Below are 21,299 nucleotides of genomic sequence, written 5' to 3'. Positions count from 1 at the left end.
ACCGCTGCTATCTGCAAACACAAATCTGTGAATATGACAGTGATCTATCTGTTTACGGCTGTAAAAGGCATTCATGTACATTAGACACAGGAAAACCAGAACTCGGTATGTTTACACAAGCTTAATGAATTGTGCTTCTCAAAATTTTGACTGAAGTTGAGTGATGCATACTTCAAATGTGGATTTGGGTAATTATCCATCTCTCAATATAATTTAAAATTATTATTTTTTCCTATTTGGATCTGCATCAAATCTGGTCTATAATTTCTGTGCCCAATCAAAACTTTTGCAAAGTGGAATCAGAGTTAGAGACCCATTGGGATGTCCCTTTCTCAAATCTGGGACCTGTTTGAATTCCTCCCAGACTGAAATGCTTGACTGGCTAGTAGTCTCTGATCTTTGCTACTGAGATTGCAACAAATTGCTATGGCAACAGCTTAATTTCATGACTTTAGGAGTTGAACATAAACAGAATCTGATGATTATGACTATACTTAAACATAAATTTAAAATCCTGTACAGGATGCAGATGCTAGACTCTACTAGAAGATGTCCTTGGTTTGGAGGGGTAAGAAAGTGGAAGGAAATAAAATGAATTCACTGGCTAGCTTAAAATTCAGAGTCCTTCTAATTTCTTAGACGCTAAATTCCAGGTTATTCATTGTAGAGTTCCATTGTTAATTTTTCAAACGTGAATTGTGTTATAATGCAATACCTGTTTGGATAGCAAGATTTGGATCACTTGAGTATACACAAAATCTGTGACAAAGGACTGCATTGATTGTTTTCTAATGCTTGCTTTGTGAACAGAACCCTGATGTCAGGTTTCTGATTAATGGTCATTTTCTCTTTTTCAATCCACGCAGCCATTTGGTTTGTTTTCCCAAGAGGCTGCTTCAAGTACAAGCATGTTCTGTGCAATAGCTGACCCTGACCTCCCTAATGGAGGCTGTTAACAGTTGAGAGAGGACACTAAACAATTGTGAAGAATTATGAGTAACTTCAAAAAAAAATTCCCACTTTTAAAAACTGTTTTTCTGCTTGTGGTATTAGAGAATCAGTAAGTGTTACTGGGCCCAGATAGTACACGGGAGCTGAATTAAGTCTCAGATGTGGATGTTATAGCTTGGGCTTTTTCCTAACACCCTATAATTCTGTGCCCTTGTGCATGTCATGTATGGCCTAGTGTGCCCAGGGTTAACAGTTGCTCCCTGATTGTTAGCTGCTGAAAGGTAGAAAATTCTACATTGACAGACCAATGCATACAGATTAAAACTACTTGGCCAGATTCATATACAGGTTAATTATAATGGAGCCACAGCAAAGTACTCAACCTAGTGAAGTCATTTAAAAAGCAGTTAGCTCATAAGCTAATACATTTAATAATCCTTGTTGGGTGTATTTATTATACATTTAGATGACTATTAGAAATTTTGAGTGAAGCCATCTTTTGTATATCTTTCCAATGTAATGCTGTGTGTATGACGGAAATTTCTAGTCTGTCCATGCAGTCTATTTCTCAAATACTTTGAGTTCAATAGTCTCTTAAATCAGAGAGTCAATCATCAAAGATTAAAAACATATTGTATGAACTATTTCATGGAATGCTGATGAGCACTTGTTTTCTGAAGATCCGTTAAAACCTTCACCTTATACAAGACCCCATCTCCTGACCAACTTCCAGATCAATTGACCTAGCCCTGCCCTCAGTCAGTGACCTTCTATGTCTCTTGGCAAGGAACGACATTTTAATTCAGTTGTTACCTAGCTGGATCCTAAATGGGTTGACTGACAAAACAACCAGCAACTCAATGGGCCCAAATTGATGGAAGTATTTGAAAATGAATGCAATGTTTACTATACCTTTTCAGTTGCCTAACTGCCTCTTGACATTCAGTGACATTACCATCGCTGAAGCCCCCACTGTCAATATCCTGGGGGCTACCATTGACCAGAAACTGAACTGGACTAACCATATAAATACTGTGGCTACAAGGGCAGAGCAGAAGCTAAGAATCCTGCAGCGAGTAACTCACTTCCTGACTCCCCAAAGCCTGTCCACCATCTATAAGGCGCAAGTCAGGAGCATGATGAAACATCCTCCATTTGCCTGGATGAATGCAGCTCCAACAACACTCAAGAAGCTTGACGCCATCCAGGACAAAGCAGCCTGCTTGATTGACACCTCTTCCACAAACATTCACTCCCTCCATCACTGACGCATAATGACAGCAGTATGTACCATCTATAAGATGCACTGCAGGAACTCACCAAGGCTCCTTAAACAGCACCTTCCAAACCCACGACTGCTACCATCTAGAAGGACAAGGACAGCAGATACATGGAAACACCACCACCTGGAAGTTCCCCTCCAAGCCATTCACGATCCTGACTTGGAAATATATTGCCGTTCCTTTACTGTCGCTGGGTCAAAATCGTGGAACTCCCTCTCTAACAGCACTGTGGGTGTACCTACACCACATGGACTGCAACATTTTAAGAAGGCAGCTCACCACCACCTTCTCATGGGCAATTAGGAATGGGCAAAAAATGCTGGCTTAGCCAGCGAAGCCCACATCCCCTGAATGAATGGGGAAAAAAATTAGTGCCTTCTATTTTTTGTTCAAATTTAAGACCTGTATCATTGCAAGCTGTTGTGTTTGCTATTTTGGGTTTGGCTCCAGGTCTACAAAGGCCAATAATGCACTTTCAGTACTGGCTTGTACAGAATATCCCACGAACTTTGCAGATGTTCCTTCTCCGACTGCGCCGCCACTCCTGCAATTTAGGAACAAGTTCTGCATTTTCAGATCAAAATACATGGTTGCATTGTTGGATCGTGGAAGGCATTGGTACAATAGTTAGAGATGACCTTGGTTCAGGAGATCAGGAAAAAGATTTGGTTTGGGTGGAGATGAGGAATAGAAGGGAAAAGAAGTCACTAGTGGGATTGGTCCACAGGCCCCCTAACAGTAACCGCAATGTAGAACAAAGTATACAAGAAGAAATATTGGATGCTTGTGATAAAGGGACATCAATAATCATGGGTGATTTTAATCTACATATAAACTGGAAAAATCAGACTGGCAGTAGTAGCCTGTATGAGGAGTTCATAGAATGTTTTTGCAATGACCAGAGAGCAGGTTATATTAGACTTGGTATTGTGTAATATGACAGGATTAATTAATGACCTCAGAGTGAAGGCACTCCTAGGTAGTAGCGACCATAATATGATTGAATTTTACATCCAGTATGAAAGAGAGAAGAGTGGGTCTAAGACTAGTATTTTAAACTTAAATAAGGGCAACTATGTGGGCATGAAAGCTGAGCTAGCTGAAGTGAACTGGGATACTAGGCTGGAGGATTGATCAATAGAGAAACAATGGCAGACATTTAAGGGGATGTTTCAGAATAAGTATATTCCTACTATAAAGAAAAATTCTAAGGGAAGGAGCCGTGGTTAACTAAAAAAGTTAAGGAAAGTATCAAACTTAAGGAAAAAGCATATAACTGCACAAAGATGAGTGATAGGTCAGATGATTGGTCAGAATATAAAGAATGGCGGAGAATGACTAAAGGTTAATCAGGAGAAAGAAATTAGAGTATGAGAGGAAGCTAGCTAGAAGTGTAAAAACGGATAACAAGTTTCTACAGGTAGTTAAAAGAGTAAGTAAAGTGAGAGTTGGCTATCCAGAGAGTGACAGTGGGGAGTTAATAGCTAATAAGGAAATGGCGGATGAAATAAACAAATATTTTGCTACAGTCTTCAATATAGAGGATACAAAAAACATTCCAGTAATAGCCGTAAATCAGGAGGTGGAAGGGAGAGAGGAACCTGGTGAAATTACAATCACTAAGGAAGAGGTACTGAGCAAACTGATGGAGCTGCGGGCTGACAGGTCTCTGGGTCCTGATGGACTTCACCCTAGAGGTGGCTAATGAGGTAGTAAATGCGTTAATGGTGTTAATTTTCCGAAATTCGCTAGATTCTGGAAAGGTTCCATCAGACTGGAAGGTAGGGAAGGTGTTAGAATCGGTCATTAAGGAGGTTATAGCTGGGCACTTAGAGAAACTCAAGGTAATCAGGAAGAGTCAGCATGGTTTTGTGAAAGGGAAATCATGTTTAACCAATTTATTGGAGTCCTTTGAAGGAGTAACATGCACCGTGGATAAGGTGCCACATTGAAGGTTATTGCAGAAAATAAAAACTCATGGTGCAGGGGACAACATATTAGCATAGATAGAAGATTGGCTGGCTGGCAGAAAACAGAGTATGCATAAATGGTTTTTTTTCTAATTGGCAGGAGGTGACGAGTGGAGTCCCGCAGGGGTCTGTGCTGGGGCCTCAACTTTTTACAATTTACCTCAATGACTTAGATGAGGGAAGTGAATGCATGGTAGGTAAATTTGCAGATGAGTCAAAGATAAGCAGGAAAGTATGCTATGTAGAGGACATAAGGATGTTGCAGACGGGTATAGATAGGTTGAATGAGTGGATAAAAATCTGGCAGATAGAGTCTAATGTAGGAAAGTGAGAAGTTGTTCACTTTGGCAGGAAGAATAAAAAAGCGGAGTATTACTTAAACACAGAATGGATGCAGAATTCCAAGGTACAGAGGGATCTAGGTATTCTAGTGCATGAGTCACAAAAAGTTAGTATGCAGGTACAGCAAGTAATTAAGAAGGCTAATGAAATGCTATCCTTTATTGCACGTGGAATTGAACGTAAAAGTAAAGATGTAATGCTTCAGTTATACAGGACATTGGTGAGACCACATCTCGAATATTGTGTGCAGTTTTGGTCTCCTTATTTAAGGAAGGATGTAAATGCGTTGGAGGCGGTTCAGAGGAGGTTTACTAGATTGATACCTGGACTGAGCAAGTTGTCTTTTGAGGAAAGGTAAGACAGACTGGGTTTGTTTCCACTGGAGCTTAGAAGAGTGAGGGGTGACTTGATTGAAGTATATAGTATAAGATTCTGAACAGTGTTGACAAGGTGGACGCGGAAATGATGTTTCCTCTTGTGGGTGAGTCCAAAACTAGGGGGCATTGTTTTAAAATTAAGGGTTGCCCTTTTAGGACAGAGATGAGGAGAAATTTTTTTCTGAGGGTTGCATGACTTTGGAACACTCTACCTCAGAAGACAGTGGAGTCGAGGTAGATAAATCCTTGTTAGGCAAGGGAATCAAAGGTTATCAGGGGTAGATGGGAATGTGGAATTCAAAACACAAACAGATCAGCTGTGATTTTATTGAATGGCAGAGCAGAATTGAGGGACCAAATGGCCTACTTCTGCTCCTATTTCGTATGTAAGTGCACCCCTACAACAGCGACAACACCTATTTGCATTTATAACAATACTGGCAGCCTTCCGTCTTGTAAGACTGGTTTGCGCTGTGGCGATCAGCTCTGTGTTAAGCATTGCCTGGAGTGGTTCAGAAGCCCCATCCTGGCATGGAAGTCTCTGCCTCATTTGCTGAAGAGTATGACAGTGGGCCGAGAAGGTACACGATTCGCTGGCTTCTGTTTTTTCTGCGTCCTCTTTTCGGCCAGTTGAGCTTTTCTTTTCTCCTCACCCCTTCCAAACAGTCAGCCTCCAGAGGTCACGCTCATCACAACTGTCTCCCAGTTGTCAGTATCAATGTCCGTCATCTTCATATCTCCCTTGCCGGTGTCCTTGTAGCAGAGGTAAGAATGCCCAGGAAGTGATGACCCAGTGGCTAGTTCACCATACAGATATTTACTTGCATTTATGTAGCGCCTTTAACATAGTGAAATGCCCATGGCTCTTCACAGCAGCCTAATTATTGAATCCCTCTGCAGTACAAACTGCAGACTCCGCAGCAAGAGAGTTTGATGCATTAGTATGGAAATTTTCAATTTGCAAAGAAATCTTAAAACAAGCATCACCCTTAGTAAGTATTGTGCTTTAAATTTGTGTTTTTCTTTGAAATTCTACCTTTAAGGTAAGCAAAATGCTTTGACTTCTCATGAGCTAATTTCTTTTTAACTTCAGTGCTGAACTGTCACTCATTCCTTGTCAAAGATTTTCATCCGAAATTTAGCTTTTGTAAAATGTTACCGAATATAATTCTTGGAACATTTTAATGAAAAATCTGAAACAAAATTCTTTGTATTGAAGACACTTGGCGATATATTATTCCTTTGGTTAATGGCTATTTGAAAATTGCTGCCAAAATGTGCATTAAATGGACAAGGCATGTGAGTGAATAATAATGACTAACTACCTGAAATTTGGTAGTCTAAAGAACAAATACTGAACTCTTCAGTGAGTCTGCTGCCTAGTGCAGTCCCCATATATGGTGAGATCAGTTAATGTTTTACCTAAATTTAATGGTTAGTTGCAGAATTTGAATCATAGAATGATACAGCACAGAATGAGACCATTCTGTCAATTGTGCCTATGTTAGCTCTTTGAAAGAACTGTCCAGTTAGTCGCCTCCCCCTGTCATTTTTTCATAGCCTTGTAAGTTTTACCCCTCAGGTATTTGGCCAGTTCCCTTTTTAAAGATGCTATTGAATCGGCTTTGACCACCCTTTCAGCCAGTACATCCCACATCATAATGAGCTGTGTAATATTTTTTCCGTCATGTTACTTCTGGTTCTTTTTGTCAATTACTTTAAGTCTCTATTTTCTGGTTACCAACCTTTCACCCAATAGAAAATTTCTCATTATTTACTCCATTAAAACTCTTCATAATTTTGAATACCCCTATCCTATCTCCCCTAACCTTCTCTCTTGTGAAGGCAACAGCCCTAGTTTCTCTAGTCTCTTCATGTAACTAAAGCCTTTCATCCCTGTTAAATCTCCTCTGCACTAAGACCTTCCTAAAGTGTGGAACCCAGATTGTTCATAATACTCCAGTTAGGCTCTGACCAGTGTCTTATAAAGGTTTAGCTAATTTCAGAAATTAAAAACAAAGTGCTGGAAAGACTCAGCAGGTCAGGCAGCATCTGTGGAGAAGAAACAGTGTTAATGTTTTGAGTCCAATATGGCTTCTTCAGAACTGCTAACTTAACTTTATTTTTGTACCCTATGCCTCTCTAAAACCAAGGATCCAGTATGCCTTTTTATAATAGTCTTCTCAACTGTCTAGTCACCTTCAAAGACTTGTGTACATACATTCCCAGGTCCCTCTGCTCCTGTATCCTCTTATAATTATGTTTTGTACTTTATATTGCCTTTTCTCATTCTTCCTAATAAAATGAAATCGCTTCACACTTCCCTGCATTAAATTTCAAATGCCCATTTTGCCAGTCTGTACATGTCCTTCTGAAGTCTGTTGCTATCCTCCTTGCTGTTTACTGGCACCTGCTTGCTCACTTCTCCCCAGCACCCAGGCTCAGCAGTAGTGTGGATGTCCCCAACCCTGAGCCAGGTTAGCATTGTGCTGGTCATCCCCATTACACATTCGTATGTGGGGTTACTCCTCAACCAAGGCTGACTGTCTTTTCAATTGAGGTTGAACCTACATCAACATACAGCAATGCACCAACCATACAGCAATGCTTTGTCGTTTAAGAAAAAAATGATATCTTTTTTCTCCCAAGCTGAAATATAAGCTGTCTTTAAATATTAGGCATGATTTGTAAAAGTTCAGAAGTCCTCTACCTGCCCTTGTTGTCAAATTAATGGAAGTAAAGTTGACATGGCCCAAATGTGGCACTTTAAACTTTATATTTAGAAGCCACAAGTACAGCCAATAACTTAGTCTGAGGGGTTTTAATCAGATTTTCTTGTCAAAGAGTGACAGAGGTGATTTGCAATTGGAATGACAAGAAGATAAGGTTAAGCAAATTGTCAGTGCAGAAATGGGTTATCCTTATTTCTGGTTTTTCTCTCCCCTCTTGGTTTCGTAGGATCCCTTACTGCTGGATGGTAGAGTGACTCTTCAACAGATTAAAGCTGGAACGGTTGTGGCAAAGCAAGGTGACCAGGTAAGAACACTGCGTTCAGCTGAGCTCTTTATGTATGTGCCCTCCAACTTTTTATTCAAGAGACTTGATTTGATTGCAGGATAGGCAAATGCAGGCATCCCTAATTTGACTCTTGGGTTGCATAATGTGTTGCCAGGGCCATAATTATTGCCCATCGCTGGTAATGGTGGACTTTCTTGAAATTGCTGCAGTGCTTGAAGTGATCATGCTTGCAAAGTATGTGATGTAGGGAATCCCAGGATACTGACCAATGTTCACTCTAAATTTTCTTTGTACTGGGCATGCTACAAACTCCTCTGAGGAGTTGGTCCCTGGGCAGTTTACATTTTAAAATTCACGGTTTACTTATGCTTACATTATGGAAATTTCTCCTCATGCACTGATGAAGTTGTGAGCACATGGTACATTACAGATTGCTGTGCAGTTGCGCACCCACACATCACAGAGGGCACATTGCTGACTTGCGATATAATATGTGGCAGATGATGAAACTTGGAGGTGAAGGTGTTTCCTGGATATTGTTGCTTTTCCCCTCCTCAGTGGCAGAGGTCACATGGGAGCAATGAGGCTGTGTTGAAGTTAGTTTGGTGACTTACAGGAGTGCACTCTGTAGATTGTCCAAACTGTGGCCACAGTGTCCCAGTGGTGGAGTGGGTGAATGTTGAGTCCAAATCTTTGCTGCCTGTGTTCAAACTCTCACCAAATCCCATACATTGATAACTCCCCTGCTTGCTGACCCACATTGGCCACTAGTTAGTTAAGCAATGCCTCAATTTTAAAATTCTCAACCTTGTCTTTTACCACTCCATGGCCTCATCGCTCCCTACCTCTAATCTCCTCCAGTCTCACAACTACGCTCATCTAATTCTGGCTTCTTGAGCCAATTTTAATTGCTCCACCATTGCCTTCAGCTGCCTGGGCCCTAAGCTCTGGAATTCCTTCCCTGAACCTTTCTGCCTCTCTAACTTGCTTTTCTCTTTTTAGACGCTCTTTAAAACCCAACTCGTTTACTAAGCTTTTGCTTGTGTGGCTTGTGTTTTGTTTTATAATGCTCCTGTAAATTTAGTTATGTTATAAGTGCTATACAAATACAAGTTGTTGTTGTTGCTGTTGTTTGTCTCCTTACTCATGAAAATTAGTTGAGAACTTTAATGACAAATACCTCTGGATAAAGCACAGCAGTAAGTGGAAAAATTGACCAGAATTCATTTATTCTTGAAATTTAACATAAGAAATAGGAGCAGGAGTAGACTACACAGCCTGTCGAGCCTGCTCAGTCATTCAGTACAAATATGTCTGATCTTTGGCATCAACTTCACTTTCTCACCTGCTCCCCATATTTCTAGATTCTCTGAAAGACCAACAGCCTGTTCATCTCAGCCTTATTTATACTCAATGACAGAGTATCCACAACCCTTTACAGTAGAGAATTCCCAAGATTCATAACCCTCTTATTGAAAAATTTCTCCTCCTCTCAGTCCTATATGATCTGTCCCTTATCCTGAGACTGTGCCCTTGTGTTGTAGATTCCACAGCCAGGGCAAAGCAACCTCTGTGTCTACTGTCAAGTCCCTTAAGAACCTTTCATTGAGATCACCTCTTATTCTTCTAAACTGCTCTAATCTAAGGACGATGCTGTCATCCCTAGAACCAATGTAGTGAACCTTTGCTATACAGCCATTAAGACAAATATATCTTTCCCTAAATATCGAGACCAAAATTGCGCACAGTACTCCAGGTGTGGCCTCACCAAAGCTCTATACAATTGTCGCAAGATTTCCTTATTCTTGTACTCCTTGCAATAAAGATCAACATGCCATCTGCCTTCTCATTTGCTTGTTGTACTTGCATGTTAACTTTGCGTTCCTTGTATGAGTGTACCCAAGTCCCTCTAAACATAAATACTTACAATTTTCTTACCTTCCAAAAAATATACTGCATTTCTATTTTTTTCTATCGAAGTGAATTTCCAGACAACCCTTTCAAAAAGCTGATGGCACAGCCTGTGACTGGGCAGGTAGAATCCTCGCTGGTGCCCACAAACGGCAGCTGGCATCTGAATTACAGTGATGTGTGACTGGAACAGGGATTAACTGCAATCAAACATTGTTTAAAATACCTTCCATGAACAGAAGCAGATGTATAAACTGAAATGCGGTTTTCTTTGTGTTTTTCGTGGTGACTTTTAAATGCACTTGATACAAATTTTCTGGTTTAATAAATTCAGAGGTCACTGGCATTAATAAAATTGTAGATTTGCTGTTGAAAAGCCCTTTATTACAGTAGTACAGCATCACCCACGAAGTGCACAGTGATCTGCTCAGGCTTATTTGCAATTTTGGCGAGAATGATGGTGTTGATTATTTGAGAGAAATGTGCATACAGGGGCCTTGTGCCTCGTATAAAATTGTTTTTTTTTAATATTGTGATCATCAAGTTGAGGAATGGAGCTCCTTCACTTGAGTACTTGGTGTTGAATTAAGCTCCCCAGCATGGGTTAGATGTGGAGTGGATCTTCCTTGACTCTGCCTCAATAGCATGTCTCAGCTACAACTTGGGAAAATGATACACTCGTGATTGTTTTATTTCCCACGCCAGTCATTTGAAAGTCTCTCCGAATGAGATTGACTTATCTTTTCGCAGAGGAAGGGCAGTCGGTAGGGAATTTATGCCCATTAAGGTCTAGTAATATACAGCGCTGTCAAATTCACTGCATAAGAATCTTTTCACTAGCAAATAGAAGAGACTCTAAGCTGGAATGAAAGCTCATCCAGGGATGAAAGGCATGAGGCAGTTTATGAATAGCTTTTTAAGCAGTTCATAGAGGCTTGTTGCCTCTCTCTCTCGGTCTCGTTCTCTTTTTCACAACCCCCTCTCTCTCCCCCCACCGACCCCCTCTCTCTCTCCCCACCGACCCCCTCTCTCTCTCCCCCCACGACCCCCTCTCTCTCCCCCCACGACCCCCTCTCTCTCCCCCCACCGAACCCCTCTCTCTCCCCCCACCGAACCCCTCCTCTCTCCCCCCACCGACCCCTCTCCACTGCCACACGACCCCCCCACCACCCAACCCCCCTCCCCCCGCCACCCGACCCCCCACCTCTCCCCCGCCACCCGACCCCTCTCTTCCCCCACCACATGACCCCTCTCTCCCCCTGCCACACGACCCCTCTCTCCCTCCGCCACACAACCCCTCTTTCCCTCTGCCACATGACCCCTCTCTCCCCCCGCCACACGACCCTTCTCTCCCTCCACCACACGACCCCTCTCTCCCTCCGCCACACGACCCCTCTCTCCCTCCGCCACACGACCCCTCTCTCCCTCCGCCACATGACCCCTCTCTTCCTCCGCCACACGACCCCTCTCTTCCCCCGCCACACGACCCCTCTCTTCCCCCGCCACACGACCCCTCTCTTCCCCCGCCACATGACCCCTCTCTCCCCGGCACACAACCCCCCTCTCTCTCTCTCTCTCTCTCTCTCTCTCTCTCTCTCTGTCCCTCCCTCTCTCTCTCTGTCCCTCTCTCTCTCTGTGTCTCTCTCTCTGTCTGTCTCTCTCACTCTCTGTCCCTCTCTCACACTCTGTCCTTGTCTCTCTTTCTGTCCCTCTCTCTCTCTCTCTGTCCCTCTCTCTCTCTCTCTCTGTCCCTCTCTCTCTCTCTCTCTCTGTCCCTCTCTCTCTCTCTCTCTGTCCCTCTCTCTCTCTCTCCGTCCCTCTCTCTCTCTCCGTCCCTCTCTCTCTCTCTCTCTGTCCCTCTCTCTCTCTCTCCGTCCCTCTCTCTCTCTCTTTCTCCGTTCCTCTCTCTCTCTCTCCGTCCCTCTCTCTCTCTCTCTCTCACTCTCTCTCTCTCTCTCTCTCTCCCCCTGTCTCTCTCTTTCGCACCCCTTCTTTGTTTCTCTCTTTCCAACCCTCCTCCCTGCTCTCTTTCTTTCCAATCTTCCATTCCTCTCTCCCTCCTTTCCCACTACCCACCTCCCGCTCCTCTCCTCCGCTTCTGCCACCTGATCCTGTTGCTTGGTTGCACTTGTTTTCTGTGCTTAGTTGTTGCTTCCCTGCCATTGAGTTGAATCTACCCCAACATGAAGGTGTGGGTAAAGGATGAGTCTCAGTGAAATGGTAGCAAATGGCTTACAGTTATGTCTCTGCTTTCGGTTTTTATTTCTTAAAAATAATCCTCAGCATCTTTGTGTATTATTTCCGCTTGTTTAGAACTGAAGTATAAAAAGTCCTGGTGAAACTGGAAAATGTACTATACAGGCTACACTTTTATCTTGACCACCATGATATTGCATGTACAATGAATCACTTACTCCGCTTACTTCAGGGTAATTCAGAAAAATCTTTCCATTTCTTGGTCTCTGTAGCAATCATTAACTGCTTATGTATATTTGTAATAGAGTTAGTGCTGCTGGCAATTGATGCACAAGTTCCACGTAGTCAGTGACAATACCAACACAAGCTTGTAGAATTCACCAAGCACAGTGGCTGGAAAGACACAATGTTTACTGGGTCTTTGTGGCTACCAGCTAGGTCGATTCCTGCAGGTTTAGTTTAGTGTCTGTAGGACAGCAGCAGTACTAACACAAGCAGTATTAAAGTGACTTCTTCTGCCGAAATCCCACCAGCGGTGCCTCTGCAAAATTCTGAAAATCCATTGGCAGGATAGATGCACCAACGTCAGTGTTCTCGCTCAGACCAACAACCCTAGCATCGACGCACAGGCCAGGCTCAATCAGCTCCGCTGGGTGGGCCACATCATCCGCATGCCTGACAGGAGACTCCCGAAACAAGCGCCCTACTCAGAGCTTTGACATGGCGAGCGAGCCCCAGGAGGGCAGAGGAAATGCTTCAAAGACACCCTCAAAACCTCCTTGAAAAAGCGCAACATCCCCACTGACATTTGGGAATCCCTGGCCCAAGACCACCCAAAGTGGAGGGAAAGCATCCGTGAAGGAGCTGAACACCTCGAGTCTCATCACCAAGGGCTAGCTGAAGCCAAGCCTCGACAGCGAAAGGAGCACGTGGAAACCCGGGCTTTCAAATTGCAATTTTGCAGTAAGAAATGTATAAAAATGTATTTTCAAGTAATAATTGGAAGTATATCATTTCCTTAGGAAGCATGAAGTGGCCTGCAGAAGTATAGTCTCCATGTGTAAGTTCATGGAGGCAATACATTTGTTGACTTTCCTAAGAGTAGATTGAGTTTCAATGTATCTTCAACAGCAGCGGAACCAGGCTGCAATCTGCTGGATGAGTAGTTGACATCACTGATGTTTGGCAGCTCATTGAGTGGCAACTACCAGAAACCCCCATGGGGAAATGGCAAAATCTGTGGTTGACGCTAAGTAAATGCCCCTTCTCTAGATTTCCAAGAAGACTACACCTGTTGCCTTCATTGGCACTTGCCAACAAAGCTTCCCTTGGAGAAATATTGTATGACTTCCACAGTCCTCCACATAAAAAGCTTCAGGATTTGTTCTTTGGGTAACGATGGCTTTTCATTCATCAAATAATGTGTTCAAGAAGTCTCCAATCTAATCTTATCTTATATCAAAGAAGTGTTTACTTTTACATTGGAACATGATTTCCTTTGCTAGATCTTTGATGCCTGTGATTTCCCCTGTTTAGGTCCAAAGGTCTGGAATTCCCTTCCGAAACCTCTTTGCCTCTTGATCTGTCTCTTCCTTTAAAGTACTTAATACATACCTCTTTGACCAAACTTTTGATGACCTGTCCTAATATCTGCTTCCTTGGCTCTGTCAATTTTTGTCTGAATACATTCCTGTGGAAGCACCTTGGGATGTTTTACAATGTTAAAGGTGCTCTATAAATGCAAGTTGATGTTCTTTGTACACTTTCAATGAGATGGTGGGGCTTTGGTTGATTTTGCTCTGACCTGTGCATATTCAAGAACAGGTAAATTTGACATTGTTAACCTGCCCAATTAATTCTTGGGGAGGTAAATTCAACAAAATTAAACGGGCAGCTCTGCCTCTCAAAGTGCTTGTGTAACAATGTTGGGTCATAGATAAGCACAACTCAAGTATTCTTTAGGTGGCTAAGTGACCAGTGAAATGTCTTGGAATCTACGAATCCCAAAGTTAAAGTAAAGGCTTATCCTCCCTTAAGCTACAGAGTGCAGTTCTGAAGCATGGTCTTGTCTGAAAACTCCGAGCTTAAGAAGGAAGTTGGTGCCTTCTGACATGTCCTGTATATAGTTTGCCCTTAAGAGACATGACAGATGAGATCCCTGAAACCAACATGTGATTGTGCTTAGGCTATCAGCTTGTGAGGAGACCTCCATCTCATTGAAAATCTTGATGGGTCTATCTCCTTTCTTACCAATTTGGCAAAGTGCAGAACTGTTGGAAACACTCACAGCAAGTTGTTTTATGACACCTGGGCAAGGCAACGACCATCACCATCTAAGCTGACATCCTACTGAACAGCAGATTATGGTTATCTAGTTATGTTGTCAAATTCTTGCTACACTTTCCATTCGAAGACATTCAGATCACACATGTCCTACAAGATCCTTCAATACTCTGCAGACTTGGGTGTGAGCTCCTTGCCTTGCCCGCTCACACTAACTCTCAACTCCAAAAGATGCTGTACAACATGTCTTGGTTCGATGCACCACATTTAGCTTTGAGTTTCAATCTCCTGGTGTGCAATATCCTGTTAAAACTAGCTGATTTTCATATTGTATAATCCATTGCTAACTGTGTTGGTATTTTGCAGACTGGTAATTAGCAGTGATCATCTGAATGTACTTTTACATTCTTATTGGCACAAGAGGGCTGTCCATCATTGAGCCCCAGAGCTCTGCTCTTGCACTGCTCAACTGTCTAAGAAGCTGGCAGGCTGCCAGTCTTCCCTCTAACTTCAGGAATGGTGCTTGGGTACTGAGGAGGTACCATAAGGGAGGCTGATATTTTTTTTAAACTGAAAAGTGAGTGATGCTATGTCTAGAGAAAAAGGGTTCATTGACTGCATTTTTCTTCTCTCTCAGGATGTCAGCATTTATTTTGTGCTCTCAGGGCTGCTGCATGTTTACCAGCGGATGATTGACAGGGAAGAAGAGAACTGTCTGTTTGTCACTCATCCAGGAGAGATTGTGGGGCAGTTGGCTGTGCTGACTGGTGAACCACTCATCTTCAGCATCAAGGCCCAGAGGGACTGCACCTTCCTTTGTATCTCCAAATGCCACTTCTATGAGTAAGTTCCACAGGCTTCTCAACTTTGTACTTGTGCAGCTGTCTTTAGTTAGAAAAAGATTCAAGTCTTTGCATTATTTTTTATTTAGTGGATTGAAGGGTAGTTTTTGAGTCTCAAGAGCAACAATCGGTTATATAGTCCAAGTTAGAGTTCAGTTTTCCCCCTTTACAGAGTGAGCGTCACCATCAGAACCATTCTTGGAAACCTGCATTGTTCTAAGGATTCAAAATCCAGGTGGAGGCTCAAGACCTTAATAAAAGTGACACCGAGGTTGAAAAGAATAGGAGACCAGAGTCTGGCAGAAGGGTGTAAATGCAGTGTGACAAGTTTACATAGGTTGTTTCCATGATAAATGTAAAAATATTGCCATTAATTATAGCATATAGAAATAAGAACACAATATTTGACTTTAAAATGGGACATGAGTGTCCTGCTTCAATTATCCTCTCCTACCTAACTTCCTGTGTACAACAACGTGAGAGCCCAACTCATAAAATACTAAAATTCATATGTTATCATACACTTCACTGACAGCTGCTAAATGTTTTTTGTATGATGCCATGTTATGTTCTCCACATTCACCTGTGTTTCCCTGCGTTACCAATAAATGACACTTCGGTGTGATTTTCTCATATTTATTTGTCACTTGGCTGTCACACTCGGCGCTGACTTATTGTATCCCCACAAGGTGCCATTTGTTGTCAGTAGCTGACATTTCTAATCAAAAATAAAGTTTAAATATTTATTTTAAAAGTCATAAATTAATTTTACCCTTATAATTGCTCTTTGTGTTCTTTAATGCCTTTGTGCAAGTCTTGTATTTGAAAGTCTCAGACTCTGACCATAATGCTTTCAACTTTTAGCTGAGTGCAGATTGTGTAACTTGAGCACCTGCGCTATACCCAAGTTCCTCAGAAATGTTCAGTGATCTGAACTGCTGGAATATTTTGCTTTGGCTTTTAGCAGTTTCTGCTCAGCTAGGTTTTAAATTTATTTGAAGAAAAGCAAAAGAGAGCGAGAGAGATAAGTTGAAAAGCATATAAGATATTGTATGAAACATATAAGATCCTTTGGGGACTTAACAGGGTGGATGCCTAAAGGATGTTTCCCTTGTGGGAAAGACTAGAATTAGGAGACAGTTTAAAAATAAGGGATGTCCCATTTAGAAATAGAAACTAGGAGCAGGAGTAGGCCATTCAGCCCTTCGAGCCTGCTCAGCCATTCATTATGATCATGGCTGATCATCCAACTCAATAGCCTGCTCCCGCTTTCTCCCCATACCCTTTGATCCCTTTCACCCCAAGAGCTATATCTAACTCCTTCTTGAAAGCATACAATGTTTTGGCCTCAACTACTTTATGTGGTAACGAATTCCACAGGCTCACCACACTCTGGGTGAAGAAATTTCTCCTCATCTCAGTCCTAAATGGTCTACCCCATTTGAGATGGAGATGAGGAGAAATATTTCCTCTGAGGGGTGAGAGCCTTTGGAACTCTATTTCCAAGACAGCGGTGGAGGAAGGGTCATTGAATATTTCTAAGGCAGAGGTAGATAAATTCTTGACTGACTAGGGAGTTGAAGGGTATCTGGAGTAGGCGGGAATGTGAAGTTGAGGCCACAATCAGATCAGCTATGATCTTCTTAAATGGCGGAGTAAGCTTAAAGGGGCCAAATGGCCTACTCCTCCTAATTTATATGTTCGTATATAAAAGGGGTGGGAGAGAGAGAAAGAAATAATGAAACAGCAGTGCGAAGAAACAACCACCACGTTGTCAAATAGTGCGTGCTGTCGCTAGTGTTTACCTGAGTAGGCAGACAGGGTTTTAGTTTAATTTCTTATCCAAATGATGCTCATGTTGAACAATAGTACACATTCTCACAACTGCACTGAAATGTCAACAACTACTTGCATATAGGTAGTCCTTTAACTTAAAAAAATCTCCCAAACTACTTCATTGAACTAGATAAAGTCAGATTAGAAGACAAAAAGTTTAGTTAGAGTTTGTTTTTAAAGAGGGATATAGAGATCCGTAGAAGTTTAGATGGGGGGTTCCGGAGTGGATCCTAGGAGGTAGATGCTTTGGTTACAATTCCTTGAGCCAAGTCCGGAACTGAGGCTTGAACTCAGAACCTTTTCAACCCAAAGACAAATGTGCTATCAAATGAGCCAAATGGACACTTTCAATGGAATGGTCACTCCTGTTTAACAGAGCTATGGTTCACAAGAGACCACACTGGCCAGAGCTGGTGGATGTAACCTGATTTGATTGAGGTTGTGGAGAGTGAACATGTGTTGTATTGCTTTTTGTTTCAATTTTAAAGGATAATGAGGGAGAAACCAAACGTGGTGTTGACTGTGGCTCACACTGTGGTGAGGAGAATGTCTCCATTTGTACGACAGATCGATTTTGCCTTAGACTGGATGGCAGTAGAAGCTGGGCGAGCAGTGTACAGGTAAGAAGATCAATGTCAATATTTATAGGCACGCTGCTGATATTTCAGTGGGACAAATGCGCTGTGCGATGTGGGATCGAGCCTAACAAGATGGTCCAAGCTTCAACCTCTGTCCTAAGTTGAATTAGGTAACCTCAGCCAAGGCAGCAATGGGGACAAAGCTGTTGGGCTTCTTGGCACCCCTGATCTAAGGGTGGGAGTGAGGGGTGGAAAAGTCTGCTGGGGTGGCCTCAAAATGGGGAGGTCAGTATGTGAAAATTGAGTGTGAGCAGGATCTGGCTTGGCTCTCATGCGATGTCCTCCCTCTTCCAAACCACAAAAGCACATTCCATTAGCCTGTGACCGTACTCTGTATTGGTTAACGTGTGCAGAAAACCACTTGGGTACTTCAGGACAGCCAGCGTATGCGGGTCCATATTCCAGCCAGGAGTCGAAGTTTATGGGAGATGAGAAGAAGCAAGAAAATGTAATAGTGGACATGCTGTGGACAGCTTCTTTGTCAACTGCGGTGTGGAATCAGTGATTTATTTGCAAAGAATTGCTACTTGAGCTGTAGCATAAAGAGCCTGTATTTTATGAACCAACCGATACTTTCATAAAGAGGAAGATAATGAGTCGGGATTATAAGACAGAAAAAGTAGAACACTGGCATAATAAATAAGGAAGTGAGTGGTGATTTATTAGCAATGATGAAATGGACATGGGCCTAGTTCTTGCCTCTCCTAAAATAAACTTGACAAATGGCATGGGGCTCTGAAATATACCCTGATGTAGGGTGTAAAAAGGCTCTAAATTATGCCCGGATGGGAGTTTCTTTTTATTTTAATATGTTATAGCGCAAACTACTATATTCTGGTGCTCAGCAGCTAATTATGTCTTAGTCACATCAGTCATTAACCTTTTGGTAATGGCATCACACTGCCTCACCCTGTTCAAAACTCAGAAATTTAGCAGACAGTGAGGAGGATTGTAATTGACTTCAGGAGGACACAGATAGACTGCTGAAATGGACAGATATGTGACAGATGAAACCTAATGTAGAGAAGTATGAACTGTTTTGGTGGGAAGAATGGGAATATGTTATAGAAATAAAATGGTACAATTTTAAGGGAGTTGCAGAGCAACCTGGTTATACGTGCAAGGTAGCATTGCCATTAGAAGGCACTCCATTTTTTTACATTGTTGTGTCAGAGCGGTACTCACCATTGGGTTCAAACTGACAGATCTGTCTGCTTCATTATTATGGTGCACTACTACTGCAGTGAGACCTGGACAGTGTACCAGTGACACATAAGAATGCCAGGGAAATTTCAACAGCAGTGTCTCCACCGCATCCTCTGGGTTCAATGGGAGGACCGTCAAACAAACACTGGTGCCCTTCTTGAAACCAGCTTTAGAAGCATTCAGGCAAAGCTCCTGCAAAATCAACTTCAGTGGACTGGCACTGTGTCCCGATGACTGAAAAGTGTCTCCCCCGCCTGATTTCTCACCTCTCAATTGGCCAATGTTCTAGGGCAGGACAAGGAAAATGCTTCAAAGACACTCTGAAGCTCTCCTTGAAGCACGGTAGCACTGACATTAATGACTGGGATGTGCTTTCTACCAGTCGCTCATAACGGCGACAACATGGCCGTCAAGCTGCATCACATTTCGAGCCCCAATGTCTTAATGATGAGGCAGAGTGGCGGCAGGGGAGGAAATAAAAGGAAGCAAATTCTGCAGTCGGGTCCCATCACTTCGTGGGACATCTGCTTCACATGCCCAAAGAGTTGTGGTTGAGAATCTGCCTGTTCAGTTACATAAAGACCCATGGCAGAAACATGTGATCCTCGAGGGACAGCTGACGACGATGCGCTAAGGTTTAGTGAATGAGAAGGGGAGAGGGGGATTCAATCAGCAAAGTTGTGCAAATCTAGTAAAAATCAGGGAATGAAGAACATGAGTCATCAAAATACTGCACAACTGCAATAAGAACATAACAGAAGAAATAGGAATAGAAGTAAGCCATTCAGCCCTTTGAGCTTGCTCTGCCATTCAGTAAGATCATAGCTGATCTTAACTGCATAGCCTTAACTCCACTCTCCTGCATGTCCCCCATAACCCTTGACTCCCTTGCCAATCAAAAACCTAACTCAGCCTTGAATATATTCAGTGACCCAGCCTCCATTGCTCAACTGGGAAGAGAATTCCAAATGCTAGTGACCCTCTTAGAGAAGAAATTCCTCCTCATCTCCATTTTAAACAAGAGATGGCTTATTTTTAAACTGTGCCCCTTAGTTCTAGATTTCCTCCTCAAGAGGAAACACCCTCTCCTCATTTACCCTGTCAAGCCCCCTCAGAATCAATAATGTAGAAACAACCAGATAATTAATTTAAACAGTAGCTCTAGAAATTTAAGAGACCTGCATTATATAGCACCTTTCATGATCTCGGCACCCCAAAACACTTTCCAGCCAATTGAGTACCTATGAAGTGTAGTTACTATTTTGTTGTATGCTAGCATGTTAATTTGGGCACAGCAAGGTTCTACATTATGGTGATAATGATCAGATATCTGTTTTTTGTAGTGTTAATTGGACAGGGAGAACTCCCTTGCTCCTCTTCAGAATAGTGCAATGGGATCTTTTACATCCACTTGAGAGGACAAATGAAGCCCCAGTTTAACATCTTATCCAAACGACAGCATCTCTGCTCAGTACGGCCCTGAAGTATCAGCATAGATTATGTGCTCAAGTCTCTTGATTGGGACTTGAACCCAAAACCTTCTGACTCAGAGAGAAGTGTGCTACCAACTAAGTCAAGGCAGATACCTGAAGGATGGTTAATGGTCGAGTTTGTGGAAAATGAACTTAATAAAATGCCTTAGTACTTGCAGTGCTCAAATGAATAGCATTTGTTAGAAGATTTTGACTGCACTATCTCACTAGAGCTGGCAAATTAGTACTGCTAGCCGTCTGACATCTGAGCCTTCCTGATGTATGTGCTGGTGTTTGAGCAGGCTGGAGGAAAGAATCAGTGTCCTGGCTGTAATTCGTATTTTGATTTTAAAAAAATGTTTGTTGTGCCTTCATATATAAATATAGCCTTCTACGATTAATACAAAGTTGTTTTCTGTGCTAAAAAATTGTATTATCCAATAGCATGAACTAAACAAATGGAATAAAACAGTACTACAGGCTCAATCAACAGTAAACTCATTGAATTGTCACCAACATGCAGAGTGCACACTTAGTTGCAATATTTGGATCCACTTGCCCAGTAAATACTGTATTCTCCAGATGGTGGCAATAATGACTTTGTGATCTGTGATTCCTTCTCAGGCAGGGGGACAGATCAGACTGCACGTTTATTGTATTGAATGGTCGACTCCGATCAGTCATCATGAGGGATGATAAGAAGAAAGAGCTGGCAGGAGAGTATGGCCGTGGAGACCTCATTGGAGTGGTTCGTAATAAAGCATTGCACTGTTCTGTTAAATATGTAGATTGCTCAATCATTTTCTGACCTGCTAAACTATTTTCACCTGAAGACTGCAGCTTGATCAGCAATGGTTCTTGTAATTCTGAGGATATTGGTTTATGTGGTACAGTCTGTCACCTTTGCCCAAGAAGTGCCATTAATGGGGACAATTGGTTTGGCAGAGCCTGACCCTCCATAACAAACCCTGTTG

General features: G+C 42.4%; 1 protein-coding gene across 4 annotated transcripts in view; it reads left to right on the top strand.

Moving 5' to 3' along the window:
* pnpla7b (patatin-like phospholipase domain containing 7b) overlaps window positions 1-21,299 on the top strand; it is a 317,033-nt gene that overhangs the window by 90,241 nt on the left and 205,493 nt on the right. For all 4 annotated transcript variants that reach the window (XM_078550357.1, XM_078550360.1, XM_078550356.1 and 1 more), the window contains 4 exons: window positions 7,882-7,959; window positions 14,969-15,174; window positions 17,498-17,629; window positions 20,950-21,073. In XM_078550357.1, the coding sequence (XP_078406483.1) occupies window positions 7,882-7,959; window positions 14,969-15,174; window positions 17,498-17,629; window positions 20,950-21,073 (540 nt within the window). The remainder of the gene's footprint in view (window positions 1-7,881; window positions 7,960-14,968; window positions 15,175-17,497; window positions 17,630-20,949; window positions 21,074-21,299) is intronic.

Source organism: Cetorhinus maximus, chromosome 10, assembly GCF_964194155.1.
Source record: "Cetorhinus maximus chromosome 10, sCetMax3.hap1.1, whole genome shotgun sequence".
NCBI lineage: Eukaryota > Metazoa > Chordata > Chondrichthyes > Lamniformes > Cetorhinidae > Cetorhinus > Cetorhinus maximus.
This window is presented reverse-complemented; position numbering and strand designations above follow the sequence as displayed.